Source organism: Lepisma saccharinum, chromosome 2 (assembly GCF_977018435.1).
Source record: "Lepisma saccharinum chromosome 2, izLepSacc3.1, whole genome shotgun sequence".
Taxonomy (NCBI): domain Eukaryota; kingdom Metazoa; phylum Arthropoda; class Insecta; order Zygentoma; family Lepismatidae; genus Lepisma; species Lepisma saccharinum.
In genome coordinates this window covers 210,104,041-210,124,453 of record NC_139230.1, presented here as the reverse complement: position 1 = coordinate 210,124,453, position 20,413 = coordinate 210,104,041, and the positions used below count along the sequence as shown (strand labels likewise).

At 33.9% G+C, this 20,413-nt stretch overlaps 1 protein-coding gene across 2 annotated transcripts in view; it reads left to right on the top strand.

Annotated features, from left to right (window-relative positions):
- Positions 1 to 19,850, top strand: part of LOC145984293 (cell adhesion molecule Dscam1-like) — an 875,949-nt gene extending 856,099 nt beyond the window's left edge. For both annotated transcript variants that reach the window (XM_083117935.1, XM_083117934.1), the window contains 7 exons: positions 109 to 392; positions 1,123 to 1,186; positions 9,164 to 9,307; positions 9,800 to 9,919; positions 12,721 to 12,886; positions 15,149 to 15,291; positions 17,493 to 19,850. In XM_083117935.1, the coding sequence (XP_082974061.1) occupies positions 109 to 392; positions 1,123 to 1,186; positions 9,164 to 9,307; positions 9,800 to 9,919; positions 12,721 to 12,886; positions 15,149 to 15,291; positions 17,493 to 17,608 (1,037 nt within the window). In that variant the 3' untranslated portion in view covers positions 17,609 to 19,850. The remainder of the gene's footprint in view (positions 1 to 108; positions 393 to 1,122; positions 1,187 to 9,163; positions 9,308 to 9,799; positions 9,920 to 12,720; positions 12,887 to 15,148; positions 15,292 to 17,492) is intronic.
- The last annotated feature ends 563 nt before the right edge of the window (positions 19,851 to 20,413 follow it).

Genomic DNA, 20,413 nt, shown 5'->3' with positions numbered 1-20,413 from the left:
ACACTATATTATTTATATTAGCAAAATATCTTGAAATACCATTAAAATATTGCTTGTTCTCTTTTTGTATGTGTAATCACAATGCTTTTTCTCTCCCTGTTGTGCTAGAGAAGGCAGCAGGAACAGACGTGGCACTGGAAACTGCCCTCATGTCCGAGATAGAAAAGAAATCATGTGGAATGAGTGGATGTCCACCGAATCTGAGGGAATCGAATTACCTGCCAACTCCTGTAAGAGTGTCGTTAGGCCATCAAGAGGACATCAGTCCGTATGCCACATTTCGTCTCCCTGCCCCAGGTATGGAGCCACCAACGGGTCCCGGACCAGGCCCAGATTTACCACCCACACAGCACAGCACACAACATTGTGACAAGCTTCAACTAGCCACATCCGTGAGTGCTTTCTTTGCTTAATACATGTTATCAAAAGATTAACTATAATGATTTCATTAACCTGGTTATTCAGAATATTTACATCCTAGCTGTAAATAAGACTACACATATACATTGCTGGTTCAAACTACAACAAAACTTTAAAATTTGCTTCTATTATGTATTTCTGTTATTCTTTCAGACAATGTCTTGGTTAGTCACTGTTAATTTGTGTATTTTTCCTTCTCAGTTCACATTCTATGAACATAAGATTCAGAGAAAGTCACACATACCATCTTCAACTCTTTGCTAAGTATTGCAATAATGCAATTTCATGTAAACTTGTAGTGTAATGTCCCTTCTATTATCAGTTCCGTTACACCTTGTGGTACATAAGCAAATATGCTCATTTTGTAGCATAAAATTAAATATTATTGTTGATCCTGGTTTCTTACTTTTATTATGGAAGGTAGTGAGCAAATTAAAGTTAATCTGTGGACTTGCATGGTACAGTGGAACCTCGATTTTATGTTCTTCAGGGGACCAACCTTATAAAATTTAAAATGAGGGAAAATGTAAAATCGAGGAAAATTGTATAACCTTTTGCTCTGTTGGGACCATCAAGCTTGAATGTACAATGTGGGAAAAGTAAAATCCGGGAACATAAAATCAAGTTTCCACTGTATTTAATTTTTGAAAATTGTGTATATTAATGTGGCCTGGTGGTTGATTATTGTGATTTCTCTTTCAGTACGGAAGTTGTGCAGATTCAATGTACACGAAGATTCGAAAGAAGCCACAGTATCAAAACGAAGGTACGGACTGGATCCCTCTTCATAGCTTGTACCAAGCGCACAGATACTGATTCTTCTGTCTTAAAACTGCTTGTCTTCCTATCTTTTCTTTTCAGTAAATTTAGAGACTTTCCCCTCATGAATAAGTAGAAAACTTTGAAACACCATAACCAGCAAACAGTGCCTTCTTTTCTGAAGGAAGGAGCAGATGCTATGCAGTTGAAACTATCAGTGAGAATTCTTTAAACTTCCCTAACCATCTCTAGTGAACTAAGTGCTAGTTTCTTTCATGATTCTGGAGAATTATACTAACCCCCCTCTTTTTATACACAACACATCACATGACAAACGCAAAGCAGATGCTCCTCAAATGATTGCCATCCACATTCTCTCAAAGTGGGGCCTGAAGATAAAAATCTACCATTTTCCAGGAGTGACAAATGCTATGAAATTCACGAAAGCAGAAGGAAAAAATCAGCAACAAATGATGCACTGCAAGACCAGATCAAGCCCACAACACTGCAGCTCAACAGATAAATGTAAGAAATGTGGCTTTATCTGTGTTTTCTACTATTACTAGCATGTCACCTGGACTGTTTGAGGTAGTGTGTAGATGTCATATGTTACGATAGTCTTTTGTGCATGATAGTTTTCAAAATTGTGAAGCAACTTCAATCTACTATGGCATGCCACATTGTAACACCTACCTGTTACCGGAGGATGCCATGGAAGATGTCATTGGCTCACACGAAACATTCACAGTGTCATCCTACATGTGCACACGTTCCAATGCATGTTAGTCGATAGCTAACTGCATCTGGTCAAATCATTACATGAAATTCTTTTGTTGTGCTGTGAAAAAAAAAATAACATGCTCAGTCATGAAAAATGTTTGCTTTTTATCTTCTGAACCAGCTTTTGACACTTTCATTTCTTTATTTTAAAACTATTTAACCTTTTGTTCACCTTATTACTAATTTCATTCATACAATAATTTTGCTGAGTGGAGGGAAGAGCTGTATTTCATGTGTCTTAATTATACATATGTTCATACAAAATATTACACTGGAAATAGGTTGTGTTTTCAAAACATAATATAACTGCCATATTGAACTTTTATCCACAGGTCTAAGTGTTACATTTTTTCTATTAATGTTTTATATGAATTCTTATGAATACAATGAAATTTGCATTCTATGCTATTAATTTCATACATTTGTGATATAAATAGGAATATACATCATTATGCAACACATTGCCCAAGGAAACTTATACAAATGGGGGATGAAGCTAACATGTGTCTTTTCTTTGTTCACTATCATGCTTTATAAATCTTGCTTGCAAACATAAAGTTTACATTTTAAAATATATGTTAGTGTTTATTAAAATAAGGTGCAGTGAATTTACAGGAAACGTAAATGGTGGTTGCACCTTATGAGCAGATGCTGTACATGATGAAAATAAAAGAAGACCCCAAGCACATTACCTTGTATATATGTCTTGAATATGGCACAACTTTGATATGCAGGGAAGCATCATTGTCCACTTTGAACAATCCCTATGTCTTCATTGGTGCTAAACATGTAGACTTTGAATTTAATAAACATTTAAATTAGGAAATTATTTTCTGCAATTTAGTTGCAACTAGATTGAGATTAATGCACAAGAAAAGGAATGAGAATGCCATATCCAAATTGTGATCAATAGGGCTCAAAATATGCATGCAAATATGCACTAAAAAAGTGTAAAATATGCACTTTAAAAACCCGTTTCATTATAAATGCTGTATATTACAAACTATGAAAGATTAAATGCCAGGCAATGAATATGCATTATTCTGAATGCTCATGTGCTACACAGATTTTTTTCAATTAATATGGTTCTGCGTTAAATGAATCACAATACATTACAGATCAAGGTTATGATTGCATTTGATAACAAATTTTCGAACTTGAAACTCCTTCTGTTTTCAGCTAGAATAGTCTTATATTCAGAAAACATACGTTTCACTTCGCAAGATACAAGTGAACTGTATTTTAGGGCAACAGAGTCAGACACATCAAGTTCCAGATCATCCACACGTTGTCCATTTGTGTGCAGAATTTTGCAAACTTACACCATTGTTGCATACCCACTGTTTGTTTTCCATACTGCATCCAATTTCTGTACATAGGAAAAGAGAAGAAAAGTGAGGAGAAGAAAAATAAATACAATATATGCTTGGTGTTGGTTGTAGATACAAAAATATGCACATCAACTTATTTTCATACAAATATGCACCTGCATATGCAATATGCAAAATGCATAGTTATCCGAGCCCTAGTGATCAATTACTTGATAAGCCATTATAATCACTTTGAAACTACTTTAGAATACATGAAATTTTACTCCACTGTAAAGTTATTTAGTTTTTTTTTCTGTGGTGGAGTAAACCTTTACAGTCATTATTGTGACAAGATTGCCATTTTACAAGTTATGCAATGTTTGCAGCTGCCTCAGTCGCCAAGCACTGTGTCAACTTTTGATCTTGACATGAAAGATCTCAAGTTTTGAGTCTCAACCTGGGGATGAAATTCTTCACGAGTGTCCTTTCATTAATTTCATCTCATCTTTCATCCTCATCAGTGAGATTGGCTAAAAGTTGTAGAAAAGCAATGTAAATTAAGAAAATACAAAGAATGGCTGTAACATTACTGGTTAGAAAAGAAGTTAATTGCTGTATTAATTAAATAATTGTAATTTAGCTTCAGAATTTTTACTTACTAGTTTTTTAAACATAAACATCACACAAAACAGAATGTTATCTAGAAGGGAGGAAAATTAGTTTTGATTGGTTGAAATGATATTACATTTATATACGGAAAAGAACTTCCTTAATAATAATAATAATAATACAGAAACTTCCAATGGCATTCAGTAGAAAATATTTAATTTTCAATTAAATTCATTACAGAATTGTAAAACACAACTGGAAACTGTAACTTTTCTCCTAAATAAACTTGTGGTGCAAACAGCCCATTGAGGGCTAAGCAACTTTTTGTTGGTTCCATGGCTGCTGCTTTCTGGCTTCCGAGAATGGAGTCTGCTACAATTACTTTCAAGTAGCTTCCCAATTGTCCTCATGCTGCTGACAACACTGGAGCACTGACTGGAAACTGACCATGGAACAGCATGCACCAAAGGCAGGAGTTGTAACCATTAGGCTGCATGGGAGATCATATATGTATATATAAATGTTAATAATAATGGACAAATATGAAAATTGAACTGATCCATACAAAGGACTGACAAAATATTCTGTCGATCCTATACAAAATTACACCTGTTTCATTAAGAACATAAATTGTCCATTAACCTATTCCCTTGGGGGAAGAATATGTATTTTGACATTCACAGGATATATTAATTATCCCCTAATATTCATAAAAATAGTAACAAAATTGCAGATTATTATTATTAGATATATATGTAAGTTTACCAGTAAACTGGTACACCAATATGCCTGTATTGACGGATACTGATAAAGTACTGAATAATATCTCTCATATGCCTTTTTTTAAATATAAATATTGTATATAATGCTTATTGTAGTGTTTAAAAAATTGAAGGTCTTCAGGCCTTAATCAAGTATCCTAGAGCAAATTTCTTTTCAACTTTATCTTCAGCATCCCTGATGAAGATAGAGATACCAATGAACTTCTGATGGTAAGGTGTTAATGTTATACAAATAATGAAATAAGTAGAACTTGTGAAATTAATTCAAAATGCAAAACCAGTCTGTCAGAATAATGATTTCCCCATTTTTTCTCCAAATGAGGATATTATTTCACCACTGCATGTAAAGGAACATAAAATAAATCTATGTTCAATTCGTACTGATTATATTTAGGAAAAACTTCTATAATCAGAATGAGTTTAAGGTTTTTGTGTAAATCCTGAAATAGCCAATTGAAAAATAAACATTTTTGACTGGCCTGTATATTCAGTGATTATCAAAGTACAAGGAAGTGGTCTTGACAGGTTTGATCAATAGTCTGGGTATCTTGTAAAAACAGTCCAACACACTGTAGTATTTCTATGTTTTTCTGTATTAAGATATTATCCACAATTGCTGGTTATTACTTTTTCTTTCAGCATGGTTTACTTGGATTGAATAGACACCACCACATTTTCCTACAATGTATCATCTAAATTGAGTTCTGTTTTTCTTTTTTTCAAGTTACTGAAAAAAACATTGAAATTGTGATGCAAGGCAGAAGCAAAATGTTTCCATCAAAACTAAACTCTTAATCATCATTTTCTTCGTGTATGAATGATTTTCGATGTAGTTATAAGAAATATGATGTTAATTTATGTTACATAGAATAATAACTTACCATTTAACTTAATGTTCCCTAAAAGTACATGCTCAAGGAGGCGGTTTCTTCAGTTTTCAACAATAATATGTAGTAAATAATTTACTATTAATAATATTGAATCATATATTTGTATATACAAGTCTCAATTATCTGTCACAAGGACTAAGTGGACTGTGATTGAGATGCAGTTACTTTATGTGCAGAGATTAATTGAAACGTAACCTGCAATGATTGGTGAAATTTTAATCACTCATCCTCCACTAAAAATCAAACCCAGAGCGCTTTATTAAATTACAAATTCATATTCCATAAAATCTAACCTTCAGGACTGGACTGTAAAAACATTTAATTTTTATGGCAATTTTTTGTATATTAATTGTTGCAAACTACTCATAATAGTAATTATTGAATTTATAACCTCATTGTTTCAAGCTTTGATTATATTAGAAATGGATTGATATGAAATTTTGTCCAATGCCGATAAAGTACGATATTCCATTGATCTGACATAAAATTCCAAATGGTTCATTGCCCTCCTTGATAAAAGTGTTACCAGATGAACCAAGGTTTTGTAATGGAAAAGAAGCTGCATATTTAGACATTTGCTTTTAAAAAATACAGAATGGATAGATATTAGGGATGGGACCGATTAATCGGTACTCTATCAGTATTTGCCAATATAGGCATATTGGTGTATCAGTTTATTGGTAAAATTACCGATTATTTTACCGATCTGATATATTGATAATATCTGATAATTTAGTGCAAAATTCTGAAATTTTGTTGTAATTTTTATGGATAACCTCCATACCCTACTTTCTAAAAAAGTAAATGTCTAAATATGAAATTTTTTCTGCACTGCAGTCACCTCAAAACACACATTTATTAAGGAGGTCAATGAACTTTTCAGGTTCTTCAAGGACCATTTCTAATTTTATATTGGATCAGTAGAATATCGGTTATCGGTATTGATAAATTTTATATCGGTACTTTATCGCTATCGGCCAAAATTTCATATTGTCACATCCCTAATAGATATTATGTTTTTACCATACAAATTATAACAAAATGGCATAATATTGCACTAAATTGTAAGATATTTATAAATATATTGGATCGGCAAAATTGTCGGGAATTTTACTAATAAACTGAAATGCCTATATCAGTCAATACTCATAGGGTACCGATTAATCTGCCCATCCCTAGATTATAGTATTCTCTACAGTTTATTTGTTTCTCACCTACACATTTTGCAATTCTCTTGGGTAGAAAAAATAATTTTCCAATTGACATATACAGTGGATCCTTGATTATACATTTTTCAAGGGCTGAGATTTATACACTCATTAAACAGAAAAATGGGATCAGGACGTTAAAAGTTGTAATGCAAGAAAATGTAAAATCAGGGTCCCACTCTATTTCCAAATCAAAAGCCCATTTCTTGTGATATACAGGAATAAAAAATAACTATGTTTGGACATTGAAAGTAAAATCATAGAAAAATCAAAGGAAGAAAGCTGCAAGAAGAACTGCCCATGGCCTCAAACCCCAGTATTTATGTGGTGTGGCTGAGGAAAACCTAAGTTAGAATAGCTTGGTTGGTGCCTGAATCAGTGATTTCTGAAACATGCCTAACCTATTCAGTATTTTTAACTCTGAAAAACTGAGTATTTTTGCCTTGTAATCGAGAAGTTCTGGCTTCAATACCCTGTGGAGAAACATAATGATTCGGATCCCTGTTTAAAACTGGTCTAGTCCCAATTAGCCTATCTGTGCATAAAGTGGACTTAAACACTCAGTCTTAAAACCAAGGAAGAATACTAGTGTGTGTAATATGAAAAAAAGAGAGAGGCACTGATAATCTAAATACTTCCCAGTACTTTCACTTTGTCTGCATGAAGAGGCTACATTATGGCATACAGGGCAGCATTGCCATACAACGCAACATTTAAATATCTTCAAGAATGCCAAAAGTGGCAGAAATCAATGTAAAAAATCAATCAATGTTTAACAACTGCTTCCAAATAGTGATCGCTCATCTATTACCTCCATCAGAAAGTGATTGGATGTTGACCATGAATAGAAGTAATGCCCTTCGAATTCAATAAGGTTACTCAGATTGTGTCTGAGATGTGAAATGGAAAACTTGCCCGTAGATATCACAAGAATGTGTGTTGACGAAAATCCTGGTAGACGTTAAAAATACAAGTGCTGAGAGTTAATCATTGCCACCTTGCTGACTGAATATGTTGAGTTGCCTCCAAAAGTTCTGGGTTTTGGTCTCAACTTGAGCGTTGCATTGTCTCTGTTCATCTACATTCATCATCATCATCATCATCACGATCTGAAGAGGTAGAAAAGTGAAAGAGTTTATCATTGGATCACATGCTGTTTAGAAATTTTTTTCACAGCCCCAAGAATATTTATTCATACATTATAAACAACTAAATATAAAGCCTAAAGTATAGCAACCTTATTTGTAGTAAAAGAAGCAATCAAACTGTTTGATTATCATGTTGCTAGTTTTAAAGAAGACAATTGTTGTATGAATGATGTATTTCCTATGTGAATGTTTAAGGTGTCTGTTTTTTTTAATCGATGCTGTCATTTATATATTTTAGGGCTGAGCCGATGCCACTTCGAACCGATACCCATACTGATGCCGATAATCTTTATCGATTCTGATATCGATGCTTGAAAATTGTAATAAGTTTAAATCTGCTCAAAATGTTGTTTAGTATTAGTGAATAAGTATATCACTCCAATTATATGCATCAGTTTGCCAAGAATTTTGCTTTCAATTATTTAAGAATTACATCAGAGTATTGAAATGCAAGTCATGTAATCACAAAATCCAGTTTTTCTCACAGAGTTAGTGCAAAATAAAAAGGAGCTTTTGCATAATTTACTGGATAATTAGACTCTGCAATTGTCGTGTGGCATTTTTGCAGGTTGCATGAAAGATCAAAATGCCAGAAAAGTATTTGTAAATAAATTCCAACTGACACTTTTCAATACTGATAACCACTGGTGTCAGCCAATACCAATACATTGCCATCAGTTCAGCCTTAAAATATATACACACACATATATATAAAATATATATACATGAGCATTTCTTGTTATTAACTCCTCATTTTGCATCAGATATAATTGTGTTTCAGAATTTCAGGAAGTGGGAAACAGACTAATTACCTATTATTTTTGCTTTGTTTTTGAAATTTATGTTACTGCAAATGCGATTATTAAGTTGCAATAATTAAAATGTACACGAGGATATTTATAATTATGTTCATAAGGGAAATAATTGAAGAATATTAATTCGGGAATTATCAAAATTTTCTGAGTAGGAAAATATGGAAGTTAATATAACAGTTATTTTTAGGATATGTTAAATAGTGGACATAAACTATGAAATTGCATTGCACACTAATCATAAGTCCAGAGTGACCTCAAGTGTTTGTTTATTATTATTATTTACTGACCAGGTAAATATAGTGGGCAATATGACTTATGTAGATTATGAAGATCGATGCTTTAAAAGTGTTTATCTCTTTTTAATACATTTTTACAGTATAAATGAGTAGCAGCAAAAAATATAGGTTGGGGTTATTATGTGTTATGAACATCTCTTCTATAGGTAATGACAGGAATCCTGGGAACCAATCATCTAGTATAACTTCCATGAGCTCAAACCATGAAGAATTAGCCAAAGCTTTTGAAAACAACCACAAGATAGTGGCAGCTCAAAGTTCATTATCATCTGGCAGACATAATATTTTGGGTCAGTGTTCTGTGAAATTTCATTTGTAAGGGTCTTTTTTGTATAACTTCTCAACTATTTGAAGCCTTCTTTTATTTTGTAGCACGTCCATTTGATTTGCAAATACTCATTTGAATAGCTAATTTTATTCTGTTACAATACAATGATTTCTAAAGCATGTCGTGGCATTTTTTTTCTACTTACAGCATTATGTAGTATTAAAAATATAAGTTACTATTAACATTGTTTTGTAGAAATGCAATTATGTGCAGTGCTTGCTTAGAAAACAGTGTGATAATTTTGTTATATTTTGTTCCTTGTGTTGCAATGGAAGTGAAACTTTAATGGGAGTATTTAACAGTTGATTGTGTTTTATAATTGCTTCTTTGAGGTATTATAACAATTGTGTGTTATTTATATTTAATGTTTCTTTTAATGTGTAGTCACATAAAATGTTATTCATAATTAACATTAACTATTTTTATGAAGTATTTTTTTGAAAAACCTTTACAGTTGCCCACTCTACAAGTGATCATACAACAGATACAGAAAATGCAGACCCTATCCTTTGTAACTTTTCACCTAGTTCTCTGAACACACTGAATACCAGGATATCGTCATATTTAAAACCAGGTATGTACTCCCCTAAGTGCTAAAATATTTTAGAAGCTTGTCAAAGCTTGCTGTTTCTACTTAATGTGGATTTCTGATAGTTAATTATTACTTATGTCTGTATAAATTGATTTTGATTTGTAAATTTGTGTGTGTGTGGGGGGGGGAATCCCAAGGTGTTCAGAAATATTACGAAGCTACTCAAAATAAAGTGGCTAAGAAAATATACAGCGTGTCCAGCTTAAAAGTACAATAAAAGAAAAAATCATTACATGCAATATTTAACCAAGAGCACCTTAATTCTTATGTAGTTTGAAAGGTAATCTCAAAATGTCCCCCCCCCCATGCTTGCAAAACTTCAGCACTCCATGGATTGAGCACACGAACTGAACTGAATTGAACAGTAGCCATGTGAACTCCACAGCAGAAGGCATGGTGTGTTCTTGCTCTCTTTGTTTTGTAAAGTCACAAGTGTACCAGACACGAGTTTGTGACCTTCCTGATCTACGACATTGCATTTGTGCTGCAATCCAAAATGTGACTCCAGTAATGCTGAACAACACATGGGCGGAGCTTGAATACAGGTTATACAGGTTGGACAACTGTAGAGCAACTAATGGTGCTCATATTGAGGTGTAGTAGGTATGTAAAAAAAACTTTGAGTTACTCTATAGGTAGAAGAAAACTCTACGGAAATATCTTAATAAACTTGAAACTCATAAAATTTTCTTTTATTGTACTTTTAAGCAGGACACACTGTATTTTCTACTGAATCAAGATTGTAGCATGGTATAGTAAATGTTGTTTTCTAGAATGTGGCAAAATGAAAAGGTCACCAATATCTACACTGATATGTAATTTACCAATACTGACAAATCAAGAATACACTAGTTCTATTCAAGAATATAATTGTTTATGCAAAACTTACACTTTAGATTCACTTTATTAATAAATAACCTGTTATAATAAACCAGGTCAAATTTTCAGAATATGCCACTGCCTATTTGTCAGATGTAGTCCCAACTGACATTGAGCCATTGGTTGATTGATTTGAATTGGTTTTATTTACTTTACATTTCTACCACTTTTGGATAATTACAAAGATGAGGATGATATGATAAAATTGATGAAGGGACATTCACAAACAACACTCATGCCCAGGCAAGGATTCGAATCCGAAACCCCTGGCAACCTGCTAACCACTCAACCATGGAGGCCGACATTGAGGCTTTGGTTATGCAGGTATACCAGGTTTAAAAACCCCATCTCATTACAGTCTATGCCCTTCAGACAAAGAAATTTGTTTACAGTGCATTTCACATTTTCATGGATGGTGTAATGGCATCTAGCTAGTAAAGGCATTCCCAACAAAAGTTTGCCAGATGACCTACCATTGAAGGGCCTTGCTGCCTCAAGAACAACACTTGACCTGACATGACCTGCCCTTTTCGTTGAACAGTGACTTCATACCATAGTGTGTCACAGTACATGTTGGAATTCACCCTTCCACTAATTTTGTCTGTTCTTACACATGTGCAGCATTCACTCTGCAGACCAAATGTTTCACATTAGAAATGGACAACTACCCCTACTACTGCTGTGGCCGCGGTGGCTCAGTCAGTAACGCGTCTGACTACCATGCTCAAGGTCCCGGGTTCGATCCCCGGCCGGTTCAAATCCGGGAACTTTTCTAACTTTGGAAGCGCTCCGGCACCCACCCAGCATCGAATGACATGGGTACCTGGGGGAAACCCAGGGGCGTGATGCTGATCACATCACCCCCACTCATGACCGGATCAAGAAAGTGTGGGGTGTTACCCCCACACCCCCTATACGCCTTCATGGCATGGTGCTAAGCACAGGGGAGCACTTTGCCTTTTTTTACCCCTACTACTGACATTATTGTTTTCCCCATCCATACATTACCACCAACAATAAGATTCCACTAATTTTTGGACTACTCATATATAACAATGAATAAAACAAATAAATTGTGCTCTTTTCCACAAGGATAATAGCAGAATTGTGAAGCAAGTCAAACTCTTTATTGGAAAGTGCATGCTTGAGGCATCCAAAGAGGCTTTACAGGCATGCAAGGCTCTGTTCGCTGAAGGTTAAGACTTGACAGTAATTGCCAGCTACATGAATGCATGCATCACTCTGATGTCAAAAAAAATAAATGATTTTAAACGGTAAACATTTTTTTTGTTATGTAGATAATAGCTTGTATGTATGCATTTGTCTGAATGAAAGAAGAGTATACTTTTATAGGCAATTCAAATGCTCGTAAATCCTTTTAGCAAAACTCATATTTATAAAGTAAAAGATGTAGTTCTGAAATTTAATTTAAAAAAAAGATTGTGAGGTTGATATGATGCAGGCCACACACTTTTATGCAAGAAGTGAAAAAGATCATATTTGAAAATAAACACGATAGTTTCCATCACACAGATGGAAGCACACCACATAAAATTGTTTGTATGAAATTTAGAAAGCAAAGCATTAGAAAATGTTTTCAACAAAATATATGGCAGGATGCCTGAATTAAAACAAAATGTCCATATTAAAACTAGGAAGAACAAAATTACCTGATGACCGATATCCCCATATATGTGATAAGACAAAGCTGTATAGAAGCACCATACATAAGGACAAAACAAAGCCCCATCAACTGTAGATCCAGGGTGTATTGTGAAGAGAGGTTGGCATTCCAAAAAGGTCACTCCTTGACACTTGCATAATAAAAATGATATCTAGTGTAATCTGAAAATGCTTAGCTCTTCAATACCTCTATAATGTTATGAATATCTTGTCTGTGCCAGAACCTGGGTATCAGTGTGTGAGAGACATGCTGGTGGCTCGTCGATCTCGCACAGAGTCAAGCACAAGTCTAGAAGGTTCCTCAGATGAAGGAAGGAAGAGGCAGTCGAGGCCACAGCCAATTTATGGATATGCCCGTCCTATCCGTGTTCCTAGCTGTTATTTCAGGTGACGGTGGTTATTTAATCTACTGTTTTGTGTGTGTGCATGTGCCTTGTTCAAAAGTTTGAGTCCAGAAGTAAACAATATTATATTTATATTGTGGGTTGTGTGTTAGTGCTGTAAATCTGAGGGTTCTGGATTTATTGTACAGTTACTCTTGTTAATTCGAACTCCAAGTGGACTTGAAAAAAAAATCGAATTAACAAAAACATGCATTATTAAGGAAAATCAATAAAACAAAACTACTATACTACAGTCTAAACACAAAATAATGAACATTCCATAAAAATTGCTGTACTTTGTGTGTAGTCTTACAGTGCAAGCAAAAAACAATTCCTATCACAGTCTTAATTAAGCTACCAGTAAATGGAAAATGCGTTTAAATAAGTACAATGTTGAACACAAAATCACATACACATGTAACATTAGCTTCCAGTTCCCACTTAAAGAAGTTTGTGATTTTTGTTTGTTTATTTTACATGGTTAACAAGATCTTCAATTTCATGAATTGTGTGAAACAAGTCATCACTTATGTTTGCTTGAGATTCAGTAAATCTTAAATTTTCAAAGCTTCAGAAGAGGTTGGTACAGGTTCTTTTGTCATTTCATAGTCAATCTAGTCTACGCTAGTATACCGGCCACACTTTGACATTGCGAACAACATACCCTTACTAGTCATAACTGACAACTGAGGGCAGAAAAGAAGACTTTTACACATCATTGGCTAGTGGGGAAGGGGGTCCAAGTTATTGAGGAGAGGAAGAAAGCTGCATACCAGCAAACACAAACTTTTTATTCCTTACAGCTTTCTCTGCCTTTGAATTATCCAAATAAAAGGTTCAAAAATTCGAATTACATGTGTATTTTTAACATTCATTTCCATAAGAAATTCATAGAGACACTTCTGCTTGAATTACCGAATAATTCAAATTATCAAAGTTCGAATTTTTTAAAGTCCACTGTATTTTCGTATATTTATTTTGTAATTTTTCTGCCACTTTTGGCTACTCGCAACAAGATGAATGATGACTGGATGAAGCCACAATCACAAAGAAACCCCCAGGACAGGACTTGAAGCTGGGAACTTATATGGTGAGACTATAAGTTTAGTCCTTCATGCACTTGGCCACCAAAGTGGTGGTCCTGGGATTGAATCTTGTGCGAGACATGGATGACTCTCTGTGGTTTTTCTTTCACCAATTACACCATCATTCATTCTCAGTGCCATGATTAACCTAAGTAGGTAGAAAAGAGATGGAAAATAAGTAGTTTACAATGCAATGACCAAGTGTACGTGGGAGGAAGGTGGTCACGATCTTAAGAAGCCTTTGAGCTTATGTTTGTTACATAAGCAGGCAAAGAGAATTAGTTTATTTCATATTCTCTTGAATCTATGACGTTTTTAAGTAATTAATTAAATTAAATTAAAGAAAAATGCAACATGTTATGATATTATAAAACAATTAAAGAACTTCGAAAAAATGACATCTGCTTCAATTAATTCAGCAATTTTGTGTTGTGGAAATGAACTTTTAGGTTTTGGTATAGTATAGTTACTATAGTATAGTAATAACAATTTGAATTCTAACTGTAGAAATTAAAATGATGTGCAAGATTAGTCCGGGAACTAAACCTGTTTTTAATTACAAATAAGAACAAAACTCTTTCATGCAAGGAAGCCAGTTTAATACATCATGTACTACATATCATAGCATTTTAGGAAAATAGCATGAGTGACAGTTTCATGCAGTTTCTTGACAAGGATGGTTAATTTTTTGTATGACTCCTCAAAACAGAGACCCCGAACTTGTTCGATGTTCTCGGGATTTCGAACCTTATGATGTCCACCAGGTGTTCTTTCCATTGCTGATGCATGGTTATACCTATACTTGCCCACAGTATAATGGTATTCCTACTAGGAACATGTTGATTACGGTGAATGTTGTTACCTCAAGCAACTTCTGTTCAGTGTTGATTTAAAAACTGTCAGATTCAGTTGCCACACCTCACAAGTGTGCTATTCAAAAAATTAACTGCCCTTGTCAAGAAACTGGATGAAACTGCCCTCATGCTATTTTCCTAAAATGGTTTGAGATGTATTATACAACATGTATTAAATTGACTTTGTTGCATGAAAAAGTTTTGTTTTTATTTCTAAATAAAAACCATCAGGTTTAGTTGCCGGACCCTGTAGAAGCTTGGCAATTATTTGTTCACACTGCAACTTTTGCAGATATTTTATTGGTTATTATTTTTAATACTCCGTAGTTCTGCCGAAAGTAACTCGGAAGATGCAGCATACGCATGGCAGCATGGTTTAGTGATAACTCAAAACCATGAACCACCAGAAGTGTCTGAGGCTGAATGTGACCAGGGACTAATCGATCCAAACAAGGATTTTCCAGACTGTGGTGAGTATGTCCATATATATAAATTAAATAAATTTCGATTTTGTTTGAAGTTTCATAAGGGTGCCAGAAATGTATCGGCTGGTATCAGTAAATAAATTTCAATCAACCTTTAGCTGCCAGACCTCTTGCATGCCTGAGTTCTTGTTCACGCCGGTGCATTTTCAAACTTGCCGCAAGGTACAACAAAAAACGTAACTCAAGAACTAATTGTCATAACCGGTGGATGAAATTCATTTAGTTTTCTTTCTTAAAGACAGGGCTTTTAGCGGAGGTAAAATTTATACATTGTGCCTCCCAATAATTAGTGTTAAACGAAGAAGAAGGAGAAGAAAGTTGAATTCTTTTTTAAAAAAATGACATACGGCATTGTAGCCCCCATTCTCCCGAAGTAAATGAATGGTGTGTAGTGGTGGTACATTCCTACAAATGTGCAAAGTTTTGTTGAAATCAGACTGATACTTCTTGAGTAAAAAAATAATAAACCTTATATAAAGCAGCAGTGTTGCCAACTTCGGAGCAATGTCCAGATTTTTCGCTTCTAGAATCTTCCCTATGGATGCTGGATAGACCAAATTTGGAAGGAAGCTCGAAAAAAGACCACTATATGAGGATATGCAATACATGTGCCACAACTTTGAAAAAAAACCTGAAATGACAGGGTTCGGAAATTGTGCGTAATTACGGAAAATTTTGAATTTTGGGCCTTTGCCCCAACTCCCCCTGGACCCTTAATTTTTGGATGTTACTTTGTACTCATTCTTACATTAAGAATTTAAAATGTTAAAAAACATGCATTGGTTCAGCAATTATAGCATATTATCTTCAATTTATCCCATAGTAACAAAAGGGAAACAAAGGGCTTTTTCAAACTGTGCTTGTTAATAATAGTAACAATGGTTGAGTGATTGATTTGCTTTATTTTACTTCGCTTTTTGTGCCACATTTTGCTAATTTGCAAAGATGGGGATGAGTGATGATATGATGAAATTGATGAATAGACACTCACAAACATACATGCCCAGGCCGGTATTCGAACCCGGGACCCCTAGCGTTGCGCGATGTGCTAACCACTCCGCCATGGTGCCAGCTCACAGTAGTAACAATGAATATATTGTTTTGTAATTACAGTATATAATACCTAATGAATAAAATAACCAGAATTGAAATAAAGTGTATAGGTTTCAAGAAATGACGTGTTAATTGCTGCTGTGTGCTAACGGAGCATCCCCTGAATTGTTGGACATTGCTTAAAATGTTGCTTCTTACTCGTTCTTGCTTGTAGTGTTCTTTTTTTTTTCAAAAAGATGCAGTAGTTTACAAGTTATAGAGACTTTATAAATCTATCTCATAATAATATGGTGGTAACAAGGGAAACAAAGGACTTTTACAAACTTCGCTTGTTAATAGTTGTAACAATGGATGTATTGTTTTGTAATTCGAGTATGTCATACCTTCATATGTATAATAAAGATAAAAAAAGACAACTGAAATATCGTGTGAAGTTTTTGAGAAATTGCACTCTAGTTGCTGCCGAGTGCTGCTGGTCGAAATATCGACCGTCCGGCGTTAAGAGGGTTCAAAACTGTCAAGCAACTAAAGGTTAAGCCACATATTCCTTGGAAATTTGAAAGGAGGAAATCAATAGATAACGACTTAATCTCCAGAACAACCATTTTTTACACCCTTTCCCATAATCATCTGCTCCTGATGCTAGAGATGAGATATAAATTTGTGTTTATACCTTTAAAGCATTCGACTTTAATTAACTTTTCTTGATTGAACAACCTGTTTTAAGGGTTTAATAAACTTTGTTCAATGTTAATAAGGGAAATCTGTACTGGTCAACCCACCATATTTATCACCAGTGTGGTACTGAAAAAATTTCCAGTTGGGGGGGGGGGGGGGAGTCCAGTAACTTTTTCAAAGCATCAGGATATTATATAGAGCATCTCCTCTTCCCCTTCTCCACAAATATCGCTGTGTATGTTACACACTTTTGGAACATATGTCACAATTCTCTGAAATTACTTCGAAAATGCATTAAACAAATAATAATAATGCTTTGAGGATTCATAAAGAATGGGTGTTTTTTATTCTGATTTTATTAATGTATTCTATTTAATTTTATTTTTCTTTAATATTGTTCCATTGCAAAACAAGTTACAATTACCTTCTGAAATAACCTAATGTACTCATTTCAGATTACAAAGTTCATACTCAGTATTTGAGCAACCCAACTGGTCACCCAACATTACTAATATCTGAGATTGAAAACAGAACTCGAGCTCCACATCCTTGGGAATATTCCATCTTCTAGATTCAGGAAGCTGGTCTGTGATAAACTTTCTACTGACAACTCAGTGTGGGCAGAGTGACAAATTCAATTTAGTGTTGAATTAAGAAAGGAAATGATAGAGTTACTGTTTTTTTAACGAAAACAAAAACTAACCCCCAAAAGACTAATAAAACAAACATTTACCGTGTAGTTCACAGAAGTTTTGATTATGTACTGACTGGTTCCTGAATTATTAACTCGTTTGTGTTAATTAAGTGATGAACATGTTGGTAAATGTATATATTAGATCTGTGCCTGTGGAGAAATGACTGCATGAGATTATTTTCTATTGACAATATCTTTCATATTTGAAGGAAGTGGATTGTGTGTTAAGGTATCTGATAGCAGAAATAGTATGTTTACAGATTGGGAAGAAATTTGAGTAATTTCTCTATATGTCAGCATTATTCTAGTTAAAAAAAAACACTGGTGTTGATTATCCAATAAGAAAGAAATAGCACAAATTATAGTAACATGCAGGGTAAATAGGCAGCAAAATTAACATGTGACTTCATCGATTTTCTTTTTCCAAATATAAGATAAACTTCCGAGTTATTGTTACTTCGGCTCCACAGAAATCTTCAGTTTATGCTTAATGTATATAAATTTATATTTTGTTGAAAATGATCAGTATTATGACGATGTGTTTTATTAATGGTGTGCGCTAACAAAAACAATAATTACTGTTGCAGAGTTTACAATGTACTTTTAACTTAGGGTGAAAAAATACTAACATTCTGAAGTTTGTTTTAGAAAGTAAATTGACCTACAAATTCAGTACCAGAGAAAATGTTTTGCTTCTTTTCAATACATTTCTTACTGGTGGCAAAACTTTGGACACTTAAAATCTGTAATGTTCATAAATGAGAATAGAAGAAAAAAACGATATAAAAGTCACAATAAAACATTGAGTGAATTCATTTCACTTTGAACTAAGAAAAATATTTTTTTAACAACTCCCCCAACAAACATTTAATTTACTATTGTTATTATCATCATTCATTAATTGCTAAATTATGAAGATCAAAACCAATTTACCATTAAAATGTGATTGGTATAGTTGAGTACTCAGTACTTAAAGTTTACATGGAACATTAAATTTGGGCAAATAAATTCACAACCAATATACTTAAATAAATTAATGGAATTCTTTATTTGTTTCTGTTGTGTAAAATATGTTGTGCCCAAAGCAATGTGGTCCAGGTGTGAATATCTAATTGTGGGTTCAGAACTTCCATAGCTATATTATTTGTAAGTATATATCCTTATGTCTATGATATTCTTTTGCAGTTTTCTGCAGAATTGTAAAAAATTCAATTTACTTTGTTGTGAGTTATTTGTGATGATTTCTTTGTACAATTTATTCATATTGTTGCATCTATAACAATGTTGTTACTGATATCAAAGTTCACGGTGGTACATTTTATTGTAAAAAACAATCATGATCAGTAAACTTTTCTTTGTCTTGCAAAATTATTGAACAATTTTAGGACAATTTCTTTAAAAAATATCTTATAATTGGAGATTCTAAAATTGATCTAATAACTAGCTATAAACTCTATGGCAGTAAAGCACTTGAGAGCCAAGATTTGCCAGGTGGTTTTTTGTTGAGTGACATATGGCCAAAGCATTCAGTTGTCACTACTTTTGTGTGGCTTTCTAGACCGGAACCTGCTACTTCTTTATAAGTAGCTTTCCAGTTGTCATCTCAGTGCTGACTCTACAGAAACTCTTATGGTCCCCTCAAGGATCAAATCTGACACACACAGGAACCTTGTATTAACGAAATGCAGTAAATATATTTTTATGCTGCCTGCTATTGCCTTTCATATGACTTAATTGCCTTACCACTTATCTGCATGAACTACACAGATGAGGCTAATGTAAAATAAAATAGCAAAATAGAATTAATAATTTCCCTCACTCACAGGAAAGTCATCTTAAAACCAAGGAATTTGAGATTTAATTTTCCCCTTCAAGTTCATCACACAACACTTAGATGTGCATTATATTAAAAGAAAGATGCTATGAATGATAATATGTATTATGGACTGTTACTGTTGATTTCTCAGAAAGTGTGTTTTCCTTACATGAGGAAACTAACACGTCTCCTATTTTACCACCTTAGAAGTTGTGAGGTAAAAATTGTGGAGATTTTGTGCATCATATAGGTGCATTATGTTCTCAGCTGTTTGTATTCACATTTCTTGTAAAATGTTTTGTATCATGAAAAGTAATTATGTATTATAACATATTAAAAGAATTGTAAAACTCACAAAACATGTAGTAATATTTATTTTCATCTACATCTTGAAAATAACCAAATTTGGAAATCACTTTAAAGTGTAATCCTCTATTATATGTCCCCTATCAAGTTACAATTGCAATGGTTTAGTAGACAAGACACCTACTTTTAATCTTATTAATGAATCCAAATATTTACATACAAGGCAGAACTCAGATCTACTTGATGCAGTGTTAAGACAACAACCCCCAATCACTGCACAAGCAAATAATTGGTGTTAGGGGGAAATGGTGTGAATAACACCATGCTCCTCTACCAGAGGCATGCAATCATTTGATATGAGACTAATTGATATCCTCGGATACCCGTTTTCCAATTTATTGCAAGCTCACAGTTCTCTATTCCTTGTGGTGATAGTTTGGCAAACCTTCTTTTGTTTACGATCCCATCCTCTTCAGCCAACAGATATGAACATTGCATCACATCAATCAAAAAAATAAAGAATGAAATAGGGTTGCTATATTTAATAATTGAAAACCTGG